At 43.5% G+C, this 17,902-nt stretch overlaps 1 protein-coding gene across 5 annotated transcripts in view; it reads left to right on the top strand.

The window, feature by feature from the left end:
• STIM1 (stromal interaction molecule 1) overlaps positions 1 to 17,902 on the top strand; it is a 181,808-nt gene that overhangs the window by 117,688 nt on the left and 46,218 nt on the right. For all 5 annotated transcript variants that reach the window (XM_043526817.1, XM_037909247.1, XM_037909375.1 and 2 more), the window contains exons 5-6: positions 152 to 263; positions 3,099 to 3,214. In XM_043526817.1, coding sequence (XP_043382752.1) covers positions 152 to 263; positions 3,099 to 3,214 — 228 coding nt within the window. The remainder of the gene's footprint in view (positions 1 to 151; positions 264 to 3,098; positions 3,215 to 17,902) is intronic.

Below are 17,902 nucleotides of genomic sequence, written 5' to 3'. Positions count from 1 at the left end.
CAGAAGGAGAAAGGGAGGGATGCATCAGGTGAAGCTTCTGTCCTGGGATGTTGGGTATGATGAAGATAGCAGATGTGTTGGTGCTGCCAGGTGACCGAGTTTCAGCTCCACAAGAAAAGGATTCAGCTGTTTGTTTTTTCCTCCCTCACAGTGTATAACTGGACAGTTGATGAGGTGGTGCAGTGGCTAATCACCTATGTAGAACTGCCACAGTATGAAGAAACCTTCAGGAAACTGCAGCTAAGTGGACATGCCATGCCCAGGTCAGTGCCGATTGCATCTTCTCACTTACGTGTGTGTGTGTGCGCGCGCAAGGCCTGCACCACTTAAATCCGGTTTTGAGGATTTGTAAGGTGCATAGGCTTTGCACTGGCCCTCTGCACAGAGATGAGTGAGAGGATGTGAGCTGAAGGAAAGGAGAGGGTGTGATATGCTCTAGGGGGAGTTCGGGGAGGGCAAGAACTTGCGGGGAAAAGCTTATACTTTACCACATGGGAGACACTGTCCTAAATCCCAGATTTCATCTCTCTCTTCTGCAGCCAACAAGGGAAGTATGACCTTGTGGTTAAAGCCTGGAATAGGACAAATCAGATGTGGGTTCAGTTCCTGGCTCCCTCACAGACTCCATCTGTGACTTGGGGCAACTCGCTGAATCTCAGTTCCCCATCTGTAAAATGTGGCCAATCTTTCTTTTCTCCCGCCCTGTATCTGACTTGTCTGTGCAGAGAGTAAAGTCTGTGGGGCAAGGACTGTCTCTTACATGTGTGTACAGTCCTTAGCACAATTCTGCCCTCATCAAAGGCTCTTAAGCAAAGGAAGCAGTCATGGGGTAAGAGGGAAGGTCCATTCATGGATCAGTAACTGGTTAAAAGATAGGAAAAAAGGGTAGGAATAAATGGTCAGTTTTCAGAATGGAGAGAGATCAATAGCCGGGTCCCCTAGGGATCTGTACTGGGACCAGTGCTGTTCAACATATTCATAAATGATCTGGAAAAAGGGGTAAACAGTGAGGTGGCAAAATTTGCAGACAATACAAAATGACTCAAGAGAGGTGAGCCCAAAGTAAGCCCAACTGCGGAGAGTGACAAAGGGATCTCACAAACCTTTGTGCCTGGGCAAAAAACTGACAGATGAAATTCAATGTTGATCAATGCAAAGTAATGCCCACCGGAAAACATCATCCCAACTGTACATATGTAACCCTTCTGCCAAGTGAAGCCAGCAGCAACAAGGGCCGGGTTCAGTATCTAGGGGGTCTTTTTCAACAACACAACACAAAACCAGCTCAAGCCGCCACCCAATTGACCTGGGACAATTATACACCACCCCCTGGGTGCCTCTAAGAGGCAATCCCCCTTCCCCTCTCGCAAGCACAGAGTCTGAGTGTAGCAAAACCTTTTAATAAAAGGAGGGAATTAACTCAGCATTAATTCGGGAAAACACCGCAACTAGGGCTCATAAACACAAACCATGAGCAAAAGACCCACCCAGCAGTCAAAAAGCGAACAGAATGTTAGGGAGCATTAGGAAAGAGAGAGATAATACGATAGAAAATATCATGCCATTATATAAATCCATGATATGCCTACACCTTGAATACAGTGTGCAGTTCTGGTTACCCCATCTCAAAAAAGATACATTAGAATTGGAAAAGGTACAGAAAAGGGCAACAAAAATGATTCGGGGTATGCAATGGCTGCCATATGAGGACAGATCAAAAAGTCTAGGACTTTTCATCTTGGAAAAGAGACAACTAAGGGGGGATACGATAGAGGTCTATATAATCATGACTAGTCTGAAGAAAGTGAATCAGGAAGTGTTAGTTACCCCTTCACACAACACAAGAACCAGGGATCACCAAATGAAATTAATAGGCAGCAGGTTTAAAACAAACAAAAGGAAGGATTTCTTTCACACAATGTACAATCAACCTGTGGAGCTTGTTGCCAGGGGATATTGTGAAGGCCAAAACTATAACAGGGTTCAAAAAAGATCTAGATCAGTTCATGGAGGATAGTTCTATCAATGGTTATTAGCCAAGATGGTCAGGGATGCTGCCCTATGCCTAATGTGTCCTTTGCCTCTGTTTGCCAGAAACTGGGAGTGGACGACAGGGGACAGATCACTTGAGGATTATCTGTTCTGTTCATTCCCTCTGAAGCGTCTGGCATTGCCACTGTCGGAAGACAGGATACTGGGCTAGATGGACCATTGGTCTGACCCAATCTGGCCGTTCTTATGTTCCTATGCCCTGGTCTTGGGTGGGGCCTCTAGGTACTCTAGTAATACAAATAATAAACAAGAGCTGTGGAATCTCATGCTACTCAACAGAAACACTTACAGTTGGATTAGGAGTGGGGCTAACAGACTGAAAGGCCCAAGGTTATCCTTGCTAACAAGGGGCCTGTAAAAAGAAAAGGAGTACTTGTGGCACCTTAGCGACTAACAAATTTATTTGAGCATAAGCTTTCGTGAGCTACAGCTCACTTCATCGGATGCATGCAGTGGGGGGAAAAAGTGTAAATTTGTTAGTCTCTAAGGTGCCACAAGTATCCTTTTCTTTTTGCAGATACAGACTAACACGGCTGCTATTCTAAAAGGGGCCTGTCGGCAGGGTTGGGAGAAGGTGTTGTAAGTGGTAATAAAATAAGGCTTCTGTGGCAGTAGATGTTTTGCTCAAGAGCCTGGGTGTGCTGACCTGATCAGGTTTTCTCCCACCTGGGAGGTCTCTCCTGTGTTGGCTGTGCAAACAATGAGGTGCCAGTTGCCAGCTATATGGAGTTGAGGAAGCAACTGGTAGATGGTGTGGCCAACTAGAGACATTCCAGGTTTAACTGAAAAAAATGGCACTTGTCACTTTCTGATTCTTGTGCTAATACCCACCCGATTGCCAAGGAAGCTGTTTTTAAAATATCCGTCCTGCTTCAAAAGCTGCGTTTTGAGTTCTCTAAGGGTCTTCCACCTGCCTTGGTACCTGAGAGGACAGTGCCCTGGTCCTGTTCATTGTATTTCTCCTCCGAGAGCTCAGGCTCTGGTATTCTTATCCCATTGCCATTTCCAGATTGAAATGTGACCGCTTGCTCTTTTTTTCGCTGTAGGTTAGCGATAAACAATGCCACCATGATGGGAACTGTACTGAAGATGACTGATCGGAGCCACAGGCAGAAGCTGCAGCTGAAAGCCCTGGACACAGTGCTGTTCGGACCTCCTCTCTGTGAGTAATGCTGCAGAGTTGGCTCGTTAGAGAAGGGTGGAAGGAATCCGCCCATTCCAGAGACAGTGTCTAGGACAGGGGTCGGCAACCTTTCAGAAGTGGTGTGCCGAATCTTCATTTATTCACTGTAATTTAAGGTTTCGCGTGCCAGTCATACATTTTAACGTTTTTAGAAGGTCTCTTTCTATAAGTCTATAATATATAACTAAACTGTTGTTGTATGTAAAGTAAACAAGGTTTTTAAAATATTTGAGAAGCTTCATTTAAAATTAAATTAAAATGCAGAGCCCCCCCGGACCGGTGGCCAGGACCCGGGCAGTGTGAGTGCCACTGAAAATCAGCTCGCATGCCGCCTTTGGCACGCATGCCATAGGTTGCCTACCCCTGCTCTAGGATGTACCTAGTTCAGGTGAAATCAAACTGTTCCCTACCAAAGTTCATCTAGGTAACTTGATAATAGCCTGACTTGCACAAAATGGAAGCAGAGCTACCAACATGTTAACTAGGGAGCAGCAGCCCTAAAGACTACAGGTCCCAGTATGCAGTCCTGCATTTTTATCGAATTGGACATTGGCTGTAACCATAAATGAAGCATTGCATGCTGGACCTTCAGTCTCTGTGGGCTACACCTCGTATTCAATGCAACAACAGTTCAGAACACACTGTAGAATTCTGAGGTCTGCATCTGGTCTCGGTAAATCTCTTATTTTCTCTGTTTTGGAATACAGCTGCTATGTATCCTTGCTTGAAAGATTTTGTCATGTTGTCACAGCACTATAATATCAGTGGGCCAGAAGCAAAACAGCCTGATCTTGGATGAGGAAAACAGCAGTGCACATTAGTTGAGAAGACATTTTAGACTGAATGAAAACTGGGAATTGAGTTCTTGTCATGCAATACCAACTAATGGTGTCTGTGGATCTGGAAGTCTGGTTGATGTGCATTGTATTTTTTGTTAAATTTCCCTCCTCACCTCTCTTCCATTTTGTTTTCCTTTTTATACTAATTTTCCCTTTCTCATTGTTTATTTCTGTTACAATAGCACCTAGGGTACATCTGCACCGCAATTCAATGCTTCAGCTGGCCCGTGGGCTGCAGAATTGCCATGGAGACTTTCGGGCTTGGGGTGGAGCCTGGGTACTGGGGCCTCCCACCCCCTCATGGGGTCCCAGAGCTCAGGCTCCAGTCCGAGCCCAAACATCTACCCTGCTGTTTTACAGCCCATGTCAGCTGACACAGGCCAGCTACAGGTGTTTAATTGCAGTGTAGACATACCCCGAGAGGCCCCACCGTGATTAAGGCCCCATTTGGCCAGGCACTGTACAAATGCAAAATAAGAGAGAGTTTTTCTTTTCCTTTCTTCGTCTTCTCCCTTCCGTTACATACCAGTATCTATTGCACTGTGCTGGCTACATTAGCCGTGCTCCTTTTTAACCCACTACATGCTGGTTTTCTTCCCCACTTACCATTCTTGTACCTTCCAGGGAGGAGCTGGGGCTTCCTGGTCCATTCTCCCTTCCCGATCTTAAGTTTTTCCTCTGCCCCTCTCTTTGTGGGGTCTATGACCCTTAGCCATCTGGGCAAGATGTAAATCCTCCACTGTCTCATACCAAAAGATAATGTCAAAGTGCAAATGCAGCCAGCATTCTCTTTCCAATGATTTTGTGGCAGGTCTTCAGTGAGAGTTGCCCTAGTGCAGGCCCTGCCTGCCCAGAAATCAGCTGAGTTGAGGTTTGCCACCTAATGTGGCTGTGTTCGCCAGCTGGAGGAGATTTAAATTGACTGGTTTAAACAGATTCATTTGATCCAATAGGCCTCTCTTGTGCAATTAGCAGAACAGACAGTTCTGCTCCCAAATGTTAAAAAAGTCTTATTTTGAGACAGTTCTGCTTTTATTATTTCTACTGAGTTTATGTTCAAAGGTTGACATTTTTGATAGTGGTCAGTGGTATTGCAGACTAATGGTTAGAGCAGGGGACTGGAAGCAGGGACTCCTGGGTTGAATTTCTAGTGGAACCACTGATTTAAGATGTGCACTTGAACATGTTAATCTCTGTGCCTAACTTTCCCCATCTCTGAACTGGAGATAATAACTGACACCATATGAGTGTTAGGAGAATGAATGTTTGCAAAGGGCTTTTAGATTGTCTGATGAAAGGTGATTTTTAAATGCAAAGTGAATGCTACATTATTCTTAGCCATTAATGCAAGCATTAGCATTATCCTCATTTGTGATATTCCATCCTGCTAAAATGGCCATAATAGCATTTTAATCTTGAGTCCTTTCTACGTTCAGACTGCTGTACAAACGCTATTGAATGCGATGATTGCAATATTTGAATAGACGAAGGTCAGCATGTCTCTGGTACAGAACTTGTGGTTAGGGATTATTACAGAGTAAATGGATGGAGGCAATACCTTGGAAATGATTAACAATTGAAATAAAGGATGAAAACTGGTTAATTTAATGGAATGTTCCAAGTTAAAACTGCATTTTATATACTTAGAGAGCTATTTATCTAGAACTAATTTCAGAAGGATTGCAAAGCTACCAGGTTTGAACAGACGTCAGTGATTAGCTATGTTTCAGGAAGCGCTTGGCCACCAGTTAAATTGTGAAGTGGGTGTTTGCCCAATGCCGGATTTAGTGAATTCAAAGGAATTACTATTACGCACCAAGTTTCCTTTTCGTCAGTCAAATAAAGGTGGCCTTCCACAACAGCTACATCCCCCTGGCAGTGTGAAACTGCCAACCAGTAGGATGAGGCTTGTGGGTGCAGGAGACAGAACTCTCCCAGGGGTTGGATCAAGACTATGGAACTCGCTGCCCGATGAGCTAAGGCTGAGTAATCTGAGCCCATTCAGAGCTACATGCAAAACCCACCTCTCTGTTCAGACTGCTGTGCTTGGGCAGCCTCGCTTTCATTCTTATGGCTGACCAAAACACAGTTCTTGCCGCTTATCTGCGGACAAGGAAAAGGGAAGTGCTCACTGAAGGCCTTCGAACATGGCGGTGCTTGGGGCCACATAAGAATTTAGGAGGACTGGAAAAGCCACAGTCTGGATTAGACAAACGTAGCATCCCACTTCAGTTACATAAGGCCAAAGCCATAAAAAAATAATAGATAATGCCACTACCGTGGAGTGGAGATTTCAAGAGGGATGATACAGTATTTGCTCGTTAAGGCAGAACATATTTGGCTGGATGCCAGAAGTTTGTTCACTAATGAAACTATGAAATCTGTTGCAGAGACTCCAGCAGACACCTGGTCACCTATGGCTTGTCCAGCATGGCTGCCGCTGGGTAGATCCTTGGGATGTGATGATGACTGAACTTGACTTGCTGTATGCGTTACATTAAAAACCAACCCCCCCCCCCCCCCCCCCCCTTGTCCCTGTTGCAGAATCGTGGTCCCGTGCTTAATCAGAGTGTTGAAAAATGAGGGCAAGGAGGAAAGTGCCATTAAGTAATCCAAATGTGGCAAAGATGCTTTGGGGGTTCTGTGAATGAAGTTGGTTTAAGGATCAGTTTGGCTGCAGTTCTCATAGCATGTGAATAAAACTGTACCAGAAAGAATGTTTTTTGGAGTAGATATTGTACCAGAAAGAATTAGTTTTGGAGTGCACAAGAGAGGACGAAGTGAATGGCTTGCTTGCATGTTACCTTGAGATGGTAAAGTTCTGATATATCTAATGTGACATAGGGAAGAGAATTAACTTGTTAAGGAATTTATAAGATACTTTAGCTTGTTTCTTTAAGAGTTATTGTCCAGGGAATAGAACATTGTCAGACAGCAGTGGTCACCTCATGAGCATACATTTACACTGCACCTTTCCTCCCAAAGGAACCAAAAGCACTTGGGAGTCACTCCAGCCACCCCTGGGGCGGACAACAACAGGCGCTGAATTCCTTATTTTATTTGGTGACCTCTGTGTCTTGCATGCTGAATATGGTCCCTGACCCAAGGAGTTTCCAGGTCACAAAGACTTCCATATTTAAGTGAAGTTATATGGGGAATTTAGGGATACAGGGTGTAATTAACCAATTAAGATTTTAGCTAGGACACCAGAAATAACATCCCTACTCTTGTGAAAAGAATCATAAGATTTTTAATCACCACAAGCAGTTAAAATATTGGATTTATGTCTCCTCCCACAAAAAATTGCCCTTTGTACCACACAGTGCCATTGGTCAGAACTGACTTGAGAGAAGAGTGCTACCTGCTGAATTACCTACCTTAGGCTTTCTTTGGAGGCTGCCCATCCAAGTACTAATTAGGCCTGACCCTGCAAAGCTTGCGAAGTCTTAAGATATTTACTTGAATAAATATTTCTCTGGTTCCATTTGCTAGGGCAGATAGGCATCTTGTGTCATTCAGGTCACAAAGTTAAAAAATACGTAAGCTATACTAGGTCACCAGGTAAGCCTCACGTACTTCCTCACTGCCATACTAATACTCACGCTAACTTTGGTGATCTGCTAGGACTGGAGGAGCAGATTCCACAGGAGAGAAGTCTGTTCTGAGAATGCTCTGCTTCCAGTCCAAGCAGCAGCAGTGACAGCATCCCAGACGATCTCAGCTGCTGAGATGGGACATACGGAATGAGGCAAAGGTCACAGCCCGAGACCCTGCGATAATGTTCTGTTGTTGTGACTTGTTTCCTCTTACGGCAGATTATGAATGGAGACGCGCACTTCAGATGCTAGTGCAGCAGAATGACAGTGGTTTGTTGTTCCACGGCTGCTCTCAGCTCCTGTGGACTCTGCTGGGAAATGAGTAATTCCCAGAAGGTGGTCATCACCAAGCCTTGATCGAATAACTGGCTGAAATAGAAAGGTCATTGCCTGCGCCAATCAAAGAAGCAGCTTATCCATAAAAGGACAGGTTTTTAAAACAGAATATTGCACATGTCAGAATATTTATTAGTTTCTGCATGGCCTGATATTTTTTCTTTTTATTAAATGTTTATTCCAGAAGTGTCATCCATCTGGGATAGACCAATCTAGATTTCCTTTGGTTTAAATTTCAATGCAGCTATCTTTTTCGATAATAATTAAATGCATATTTGACAAGTAGTTTGATGGCTGTTGGGAAGTTATTTGCTTAAAGCAATAGAATTTATTAAACAAATATAAAATTCATTATCACTCCCACATGTACCGTCCACTTTAAATATTTACACTCAAGTGAGTTGTGTTTAGATTACCTGTACCTACACTGAACAGCAGCATCGAGCTGAGCCCCATTAATAATCCTGTAAATGACTTCTTTGCTTAAAAATCCAATAGCTTTATTATATTGTTCTGTCAGAGTTCATGACAGCAACTACAGTAAAATAACCTGTAATTTGACGTGCCTTTGAAGAAACAGTAGCTATGAAACTAACAGTGACCAACAGAGAGGTAGAATTGTAAGGCCTGTGTTATGATGCCCTATTCTCACATGCACGAGTCAGTATGTTAAAATTTTAGCCTGCAGAGGAAACGAATAAGAGAGGTCATGATAGAGGTATGTACGTAGAATATTGAATGGCAGAGAGAAGATGAACTAGAGGATAGGTCCATCAATGGGTATTAGCCAGGAAGGGCAGGAATGGTGTCCCTAGCCTCTGTTTGCCAGAAGCTGGGAATGAGCAAAAGGGGATGGATCACTTGATGATTCCCTGTTCTGTTCATGCCCTCTGGGGCACCTGGCAGTGGCCACTGTTGAAAGGCAGGCTACTGGGCTAGATGGACCTTAGGTCTGACCCAGTAGGGCCATTCTTATGTTCTTATGAGTGCTCCAGTTACATGTTCTCATAATATCAGTGTCTCTTCAGGTTTTATACTCCCATCCAGCATTGTAGTAACCATGCACCTTCTATATAAAATCGATAGCAGTAGCAAAGTCCCTAGTGCACTTTATGAAGTCTCTCACACATTTCCTTCTCCGGGGTAAAACTCTGATTGGGATTTTTTAAAATATTAATTTACTTTTATGGTTTATTTTTTAAGCTTGACTTATTTCTGAGATGGATGTTGTTGTTTTGGCTTGGTTGGGGGTGGGTGGCATGAGTTGGTTGGGTTTTTTGATTAAAAGGGGTGTCAGTGTCTTACGGTGGAAAGATCTTTTTGAAGAGGAAGATAAAGGCAGACTCTGGATTTGCCTAATCTCTTCTGGAACTTTGTTCCCTAGCTGGATCTTCTCAGCCAAGAACGTTGTGTCCTCAGCTCTCTGAGGAGGGACATAAGTTTTCAAGTACATAAAAGATTTTTGTTAACCTTTGAGGATAGGACAAGAAGGAATGGGCTTAAACTGCAACAAGGATGGTTTAGGTTGGACATTAGGAAGAGCTTCCTAACTGTCAGGGTGGTTAAGCACTGGAATACATTGCCTAGGGAAGTTTTGGAATTGCCATCATTGGAAGTATTTAAGAACAGGTTAGACAAATACCTGTCAGAAATGGTCTAGTTATTACTTAGTCCTGCCTTGAGTGCAAGGGACTGGACTAGATGACCTCTTGAGGTCCCTTCCAGTCCTACACTCCTATGATTCTTTGATTCTATAATATAAGAATAAGGAGACATATGAAATTAAGAGAACAACTTCAAAATAGATAAAAGGAAATATTTTTTTATACAACACACAGTTCTCCTGTGGAACTTACTGCCAACAAGAGATCATCAAGGTCAAGAGTTTAGGAGAATTCCACTTCTGTAGATAACATTCAGAGTTACAGTAGAAAGGATTTAACACTTTTTTTTAAGAAGGGCTATAAGCCCTCATCATTCAGTGCATAAGCAAACTACTGACAAGCTGAAAAAGAAACTAGGCTATTCCATAACTGTGTGCTGTGAGGTTTCGTGTAACGTCAGGTACTGGTCACTGTCAGAGACAGATACTGGATCACCTGGACTGATCTGGAAGGCAGTTCCCATGTTCCTGTGAGTTGTGTGTTTCACTACTGCATTAAATCATTTTTAAATTAAGCAGCCAGTGTGGCATATAGTCCTTATTTTTGTATTGTAACTTCTTATGCAAGTCTCTGTAACATTACTCAGTTAGAAATGTCCTAGTGCTTATTTATTTTTAAGAGATGATTTTTGTATCCTGGATTTTTATTTGGAGAATGTGTTTACATTCTCTATAGCTTGATTCAGTTTTTAAACAGCGCCAGCATTTGTCAAGTGTGTAGTTGAAACCCTCTGATTTCTTCATGTGCTTTATTTCAGTGAGTCAGTATGTACTGTGCATTTCTAATGCTGTAACAAAAGAAAATAAAAAGAGTAATAGCTGGATTAGAAATCATGAACATAGAGCTAATTAACTCCTGGTTTTCCTGCAGCTAAATGCAGCCAAGTTACTCTGAGGTTCTGGATCTGATTCAGCTTCATCCCTCCTTGAATACTGAAGCCAAATTCAGAAAGTTACTACAATGTAGCAGGCGAGTGAATATCCACTTGTGGGGCCAAATTCTTTGTGCTGTTCCAACCTGTACTCTTGGGGGAATTCTGCACCAAAAAATTAAAAATTCTGCACACCATATTTTAAAATTCTGCATATTTTATTTGTCAAAATAACACAGTATAATCACTCCAGTTTCAATTATTTTGGTAATTTATTTCAAAATACCCATCAGCAAGTGTGTCTGTAACAACAGAGACAACAAAAAAGATTCAGGGAATTTTTTTTGACAAATAGATTCCTTACGAGGCATTTTAATAAAGAACTTTAAGTAATAATTCATTTAAACTACAATACACAAATGTATTTCCCACCCTCAGAAGCAGTGCAAAGACTTGGGGGAGTCAGGGTAACTGAGGAGCTGAGGGAGAAGGAAGTAATTGCTAGGAAAGAGTCTGGGAATGAACCTGGAGGTTTGCTGGGTGTGGGTGGGAATAGTATGGAACAATTTGTTTGTTTGTTTTGAGGGGGGAGGGATTGTAAGGGAGTTGGGGAGCCTCCCCCATGCAGACCCTCGCTGATCCTTAGCTTCTCCCATTCAGTCAGGCATGTCTGCCCCTGTCTCTATGTGTCCCTGCACCCCCACTCAGCCACCTGTCCTCCACCATCCCCATGTGTCCCTGCACCCCCACTCAGCCACCTGTCCTCCACCATCCCCATGTGTCCCTGCACCCCCACTCAGCCACCCCTCCTCCACCGTCCCCATGTGTCCTTTCTCCCTTCCCCCTTGTCTTCATGTGTCCCTGCACCCCCACTCAGCCACCCCTCCTCCACCGTCCCCATGTGTCCTTTCTCCCTTCCCCCTTGTCTTCATGTGTTCCTGCACCCCCACTCAGCCACTCCTCTCCCCCACCCCCTTGTGTCTCTGCATCCCCCACCCTCATTCAGCCTGTGGCTTAATGCTGTCATCCCACTAGCTGTTATGCCCCTCCTCCAGTCTGTCTCCACCACTCGCTCTTCTGAACCCCAATCTATGTGACCCTCCCCAGTGGCCCCGTATGCCCCACTCTGTCTGTTCCCCGCCCCATATCCCTCCCGTACCTCTGTCTCCTCCCTTTCTGTGGTTGGCTGCTTCAGTCAGTGAGCCAGCAGCCCGCTCTTCTGGCTCCACATCAGCCTCTGGTGGATGAAAGGTGTAATTGCAGCATGACTCTTTCACATCTTCCCTTCACCTCCCCCTCAGAATCAATTATGCTGCAGGGGAAAACAAATCTGTGGGGGACATTAATTCTGCACATGCATAGGGGCACAGAATTCCCCTAGGAGTAAACCTAAGAAAGTGTCTACAAAGCTTCCCTAATAGCTCAGTTAAGGATTGGCATAAGAAAGTCCCTGGCTGGCAGAGAGCCGGTTTAATCAGCGTTACACCAGCCCCTCCCAATACCATGTCAGAAGAATGTGCTGTGTTCCATCCAGTGATCTTTCACCTTCATAACAACCCATAAGGTTCTGTTTACCAGGTAGCATAAATCAGAGCAGTCTGGAAGCTGCTCTAAATTATTCTGGGTGCCTAACCACTCTCTAGCAGCCTCAGGGATCAGAGAACCATAATGGTGGCCTAAAGCCATATTTGCTGCTTCCTCTCCATAAGGGCACTGGTTAGTGTTGTTGAGGATCTGGCTCTTGGTTTCTGGTTCTCAAGAACTGAGAATTGAAAGGGTTAAAGAATCAGTGAAGTTAAACCATTGCCATCATTTGGAACTGGGCATTTTAGCAGCCACTTAAGGAACCTGAGGCCACTATTAATCTTCTGCCAGCAGTCAATGGAAGAATAGAAACTGACATATGAGCGTAAAAGCCCATTACCATAGCAGATTAGGTATGATTTAATCCCAGAAAGTGGACATGTTATAACATTTTTGTGTGCATGTGTAGAGTGCTCCACTTTGAGGTACTGAATCAGTCATCGATAGTGTGAGCCTTGCTGATCTTACTGCTTTAAATCAAGAAGAAATTTTCAGTCTCCAAAGGTCTCCTTTCCATCAACTGTGTAATACCTGATGTTTTTAGCAGAATTGCCAAAAAAAAGCATGAAGAAAAATAGATTTTTGTTTTAGCTCGTGTTGCCACATCTTGATACCTCTCCAACTCGGGTTACATGTTTAATTTTGACTAAGAGCAGTTACTTTGTTTTGGAATCAATATCGTGAGAGAGAGAACAACATCTTGTGAGAGTGAGAGCACAAAAAGAGCAGAGTGAAGGAAGGAAAATGCAGTTACAGTACAGGACAAAGTATACTGGTCTGCCCCTTGCAAATGACGAAGAAACCCAGTGAGAGGGAGTTGTGTTCTATTGGAAACAAAAGCTCTGACCTAAAGAGGCAGAAATCTGCAAAGGAGAAATGCTAAGACTGTCTTCCTTCTTCCACAGAGCGTTCCGCAGCCTGGGTGCAGAATAACTGAAAGCTCTGGTACACTCCGTTAAAGAGAAGGATGGAATCTGAGAGTAGGAAATGATCTCACTATGCTGCCATGGTGATACAACACCCCAAAGGGTTAATAATAGCACTGTGTGTATGTAGGAGTGTGTTAGAGTAAACACAAGCCTTGGCTGGCAATCAATGGAAAGCCGCCAGCTCTGATGAGAGATGCTAATCTATCATGTTCCATCCCGGAGTTGAGTAGGCTTTGAAAATGGCAATGGAGGAAACAGGAAAATGCAAGAAATCAGTTAGTGAAGGCTCTGATGTATAAGTAGAATTTCAGAAAATGCCTAAGAAACTGGAAGATTTTTTGCTTCATGACCAGTTGCTTTGTTTCTTAGGGTCTATGCAGGGAAATTGACCAGAATAGTCATGGTGGAACAAGCTATTCCATAATAGTTCCCCATGTGGACACTCTGTTCTGGAATAAAAGTCACTTAGTTCTGGAATAATTAGTGCACTCCCAAAGCAGAGTAATTGTTGTGGAATAAAGTAATTTTTATTCCAGAATAGCTATTCTGTTCAATTTCACCATGTAGCTAAGCCCTAAAGTTTAGAATATTATCACATAGGTACTGTATGTTTGTTTATTACAGGCATTTGTGTGTCAGTCTTCACCATCATGCTTGGAAGGGCTCTATATCATTTAAATTGAAGCAAACGCAATTCCCATGCACAGGGAACTAATACTCCTGTATGGAGATATGCCAGCAAATATGTCCCCTATTATACATATCTAGTGACACAGGAAGTATGGTCTTATGTTTAGGACATGGCAGTTGGAGTCAGGAGACTTGGATTATAGTCCTTCCTCTGCCACAGACTGGCATGTATGACGTTAGGTGACTCACTGAACTTCTCTTCATTTCTCATCAGTAAAATGGGCATGGTAATGGGGAGTCCTAACTCATTAATCTTTGCAAATTGCATTGAGAGCCTTGGAAGGAAAGTGCTGTAAGAAGTGGGAGGTATTAAATATGCCAAGGAAACATACTGCACTGCCGAGCTGTGTCATGCTCGCATCAGCTAGTCTGTGATGGTAGATACAAAGAAGGAAGTTGGATTTAGGCACTCTAGGATTACTAATCCCTGCCATCATGGTATCTTTAACTTGACTGTGTGAGTAGCCCTCTGATATCGCCTGATGGTTCTTGGTTTCACACTTCACTTAGTGTTTCTTCCCAGCTATATTCAGCTATGGTTCTCATCCGCTGTGCAGCACCCACTAAAGTACTGTGTGGAGTACTACAAAGTGCATCGTGTGGAGCTGTTCCGAATCTAAACTATAATGCAACTGCCAAATTTAGACTCTAATTGCTAATTTGAGGGAGGTTTTTCATTGTAGAGGAGTGAGACACTGTGTCACTGGAGGAAGGAGCTTATTAAGATGGCTGTCAAGGAAACCCCATTTAACCGATTTAAAAGCAGATTAGTGTGCTTAGTGCCTGCACGTGTGTGAACAGGTGAGGTGGCATGTACCACGAGGGGGAAAATTACAGATGAGTCATGGCAAATAGTGATGATCATGCATTTTATCAAAACTTGTTACATCTGTAGTTTCCCTTGCCTTCCTCCCCACTGCACTTCTTCCTTCGCCCTTACAAAGGCCTTCTCTGTGGAGCCCATCTGGAGAGGCCAGAGCACTGCTTCTACCCATAGGCTGGTTGGACCACCAAAAGGGTGACAAATCTTTAGATTTAAAAAGCTCAGTGTCTCAGGGTTTTTCACTGCATTTGCCACGATGACACAGTTACTGTCTTGTGTCTGAATGTCGACACTGATGGGCAAGCACACAAAACAGGAGGGTAAATTAACTGACAGGTTTCAAACGCACAGTATGATGCCTGTGGGCTAGATCTTTGATCTGTGATCCTTTGAATTACTGCCTTGCAGTGACTCACACTCATTCTCCTTTGCTGGAATTAACTAGGGGAGACCATCTTGGTAACCTCACTACTTCTTCTTGTGGCAACCACACTAAAGCAAGGAAGAGATTATAGAAACCAAAAAGGCCCTTCATTTAGAATGACTTTGTTACCTCTGAATTTTCCTGGTATCTTCTCTTTGGAGAGCATACAACTGAAAAAGCACAACTCTTGTCAAATGCTAAGGACTCTTGGCAGCTGTAAATATAAAATAATTCAGAGATGAAAGATACAAATCCAGGGTGCGGCTAGTAAACTAGATACTTCACTGGTGCAACACATACAGCCTCAGGCTAAGGAGAGCCTAGACTTTGGCTGGCAAGGCATCTGTGATGGAAAATTACTGGGAAAGTAGCTATCAAGAATGGTGAAAGGAAACTGAAAAGGAGAGGAAGGATTAAGTAATTGAGTGTGGGTGGAAAGTAGAATAATAGCTGTGAAAATTCTGACTTGCAGTTCTGTTCTCACTAGATAAAAGGAATTAGGGACTAGACACCTGCAAAAACTTGGCAGAGTGCAGTGCACTGCACTTCTTGGGAAGAGGATGTTGTGATTAACTGGCCTGCATGGAAGTTAAGGTCCATATTAATCTGAATTATTTTATTGACTTTGTGAGTGAATATGTTAAATGGATGATTACATTTTTCCATGCAGATGAAACTCCTCCATGGCCTTGGTTTATGGAGGATTGTATTACTGTTGTCAGAGACCAGGATGTGGGCAACTGAGCCAGTGGTTGGAGCTGGAGTAGACAGCCAAGAATGGAAGCCCAGGGTCAGAGCCAGAGTTAGAAGTCAGGAATCAGAGCCAAAGGCCAGAACCGGGTTACCTGGAGCGAGGGAGGGCAGGAGCAGGGCTGGGTCCAAGGCAGAGGCCTGAGCTATCTCAACCATGGGCAAATGCATAGAGCAGCCACCGAAGAGCTGCTGGGCTTAAGAGCCAGTCTGCTGACTCTTCCAACCAGTCAGGCGGGTGTAGCTAGTCAGGCAGCCTCCTGTGGGCCAGCTGGGCTCATTAGGTTGACGGGAGACTGGCTCTGCTACATGCCCTATTCCTGCTTTAAGATAATGGAAGAGAATGGAGGTGGTTGGTTCTGGAGCTCTTGTAGCCATTCATATTGATGCATCTGCATGATAGTATTGTTGTTAAATATTTTAGCTAAAGCATATATGTACAGAAGCTTAATATGCCTTAGAAATAGCTAAGATAAAAGTGGCCATCAGACAGGCTTGGGATGGGAGAATACCTATATGAGACTGGAAGATTAATCAGATTTAGTTGAGCTTATACTATTTTACATCTTAGTGTCCTGAAGAAAAAACAATTCCTTCAGTGAAGCATAAATTAAATGAGAAGGAGAGTTGAAATGTAATTAGCTTGTCACAGTGTAGGCCTTTGATCCCATACTTCTTGGCATTAGGTGCTAGTAATATTTGTTACATAATTACTTTTTGTAATTATGTAAGAAATATTATTATTCCCTTATCCAACTCTTGACAGAAACAAATCGACAGTGGGTACCTGGGGAAAGACACCAGGATGTGGTGGCAGGATAGTGCCACCCCAACGAGGAATTGTTTTGTCGGCTTCAAGGAAATCTAGCCAGGGGAAGCTCCCATTATTGCTTGCCAGTGTCGGAAAGGTATTTGTCTGTGCACGGAGTTGATGTGTGGCTGAATATTGACTAGGATCTTGATTTTGCATCTTAAGGTCATGAATATGAAATTATTTCTGTATACTTCTTTATGTATTCATACGCTAGCAGTGCCTAGAACCATCTTCATCACACACAGAGACATGCCTTCTGCAAAGGGTCCATTCAGTTTCTCTCTTTGCACTTAGATAACAGGTTTGCATTGTTTGTTTGCATTCTAGCAGCTAGCACTTTAAATGTATTTAATCAAATGTTGGTGGGCTGAGAAAAGCAATAACTAAGATTTATTCCTATATAAACACCGTACTCATTTAGTGTGTAGCAGATGGCTTCAGTTTTTGTTTATCAACAAAGAGGCTAGTTGCTTAAAATTCCGATAATAAGATGCTCCAGTTTAAAATGAGTTTTTTGTTTTAATTTGCAAGGTGAACATTGTACCATTTTTATTGAACTGCAGAAAAGGTCCTATCTCAGACCTTTCGGGATATGTTCCCTTTGCATTTTGGCCTGTGCTTTTCTGTTGGCCAATTTCTGCTGAAGTTCTGGTAGTCGTAGGCCTGGTGTACACCTAAAATTTAGGTTGACGTAGTTACGTCACTCGGGTAGCTGTGCTGACTTAACCCCCAGTGTAGACACATCTAGGTCGATGAAAGAATGCTTCTGTTGGCCTAGCTACCATTGCTCAGGAAGGCGGTGTTCCTGCAGTGAAGGAAAATTCCTGTCATTGATGTAGGCTGCATCTACAGGGTTATACGGCAGCATAACTATGCCAAGGTAGTCCCCGGAGTGTAGACATAGCCCTTTTCTGACAAACAATAGGAGATTATTTCCCAGCCTTAAGGATGCCAGATTAGTTTTTGGTGAAGTAAAGAAGAGTAGGAATGGCTGGAGGAAAGCTGCATGACTCCAGATTTGTTTTGCCCTCCGCTGTACCAACATGCGTCTCCTCCTGTGACTAAAGTGTCAGGTAAATCCTTGGAAGCAGCCCGTCTTCAGTCCCTGCTCCTATAGGGCTCTTTAACATAGCCAGCCACAGGACCAGCCCATGTGTATGTGGCTGCAGGCTCCCCTGGCACACAGCCCAGCCATAAGGGCACATATGGTCCAGCCTCATGGCCATCCTCACTTTGATCAGCATGTAACCTTCTCGTGAAGTAGGGAACAGGAAAGGATAGCAAAATGCAAGTGTCACAGCAAAACTGAACAAGAAAAATAATGCCCAGAAAAGAGGAGACGGCAGC

This window comes from Chelonia mydas, chromosome 1 (assembly GCF_015237465.2).
Source record: "Chelonia mydas isolate rCheMyd1 chromosome 1, rCheMyd1.pri.v2, whole genome shotgun sequence".
Taxonomy (NCBI): Eukaryota; Metazoa; Chordata; order Testudines; family Cheloniidae; genus Chelonia; species Chelonia mydas.
Note: the sequence above shows the minus strand (reverse complement) of the source record. Positions and strands in the feature narration are given on the sequence as shown.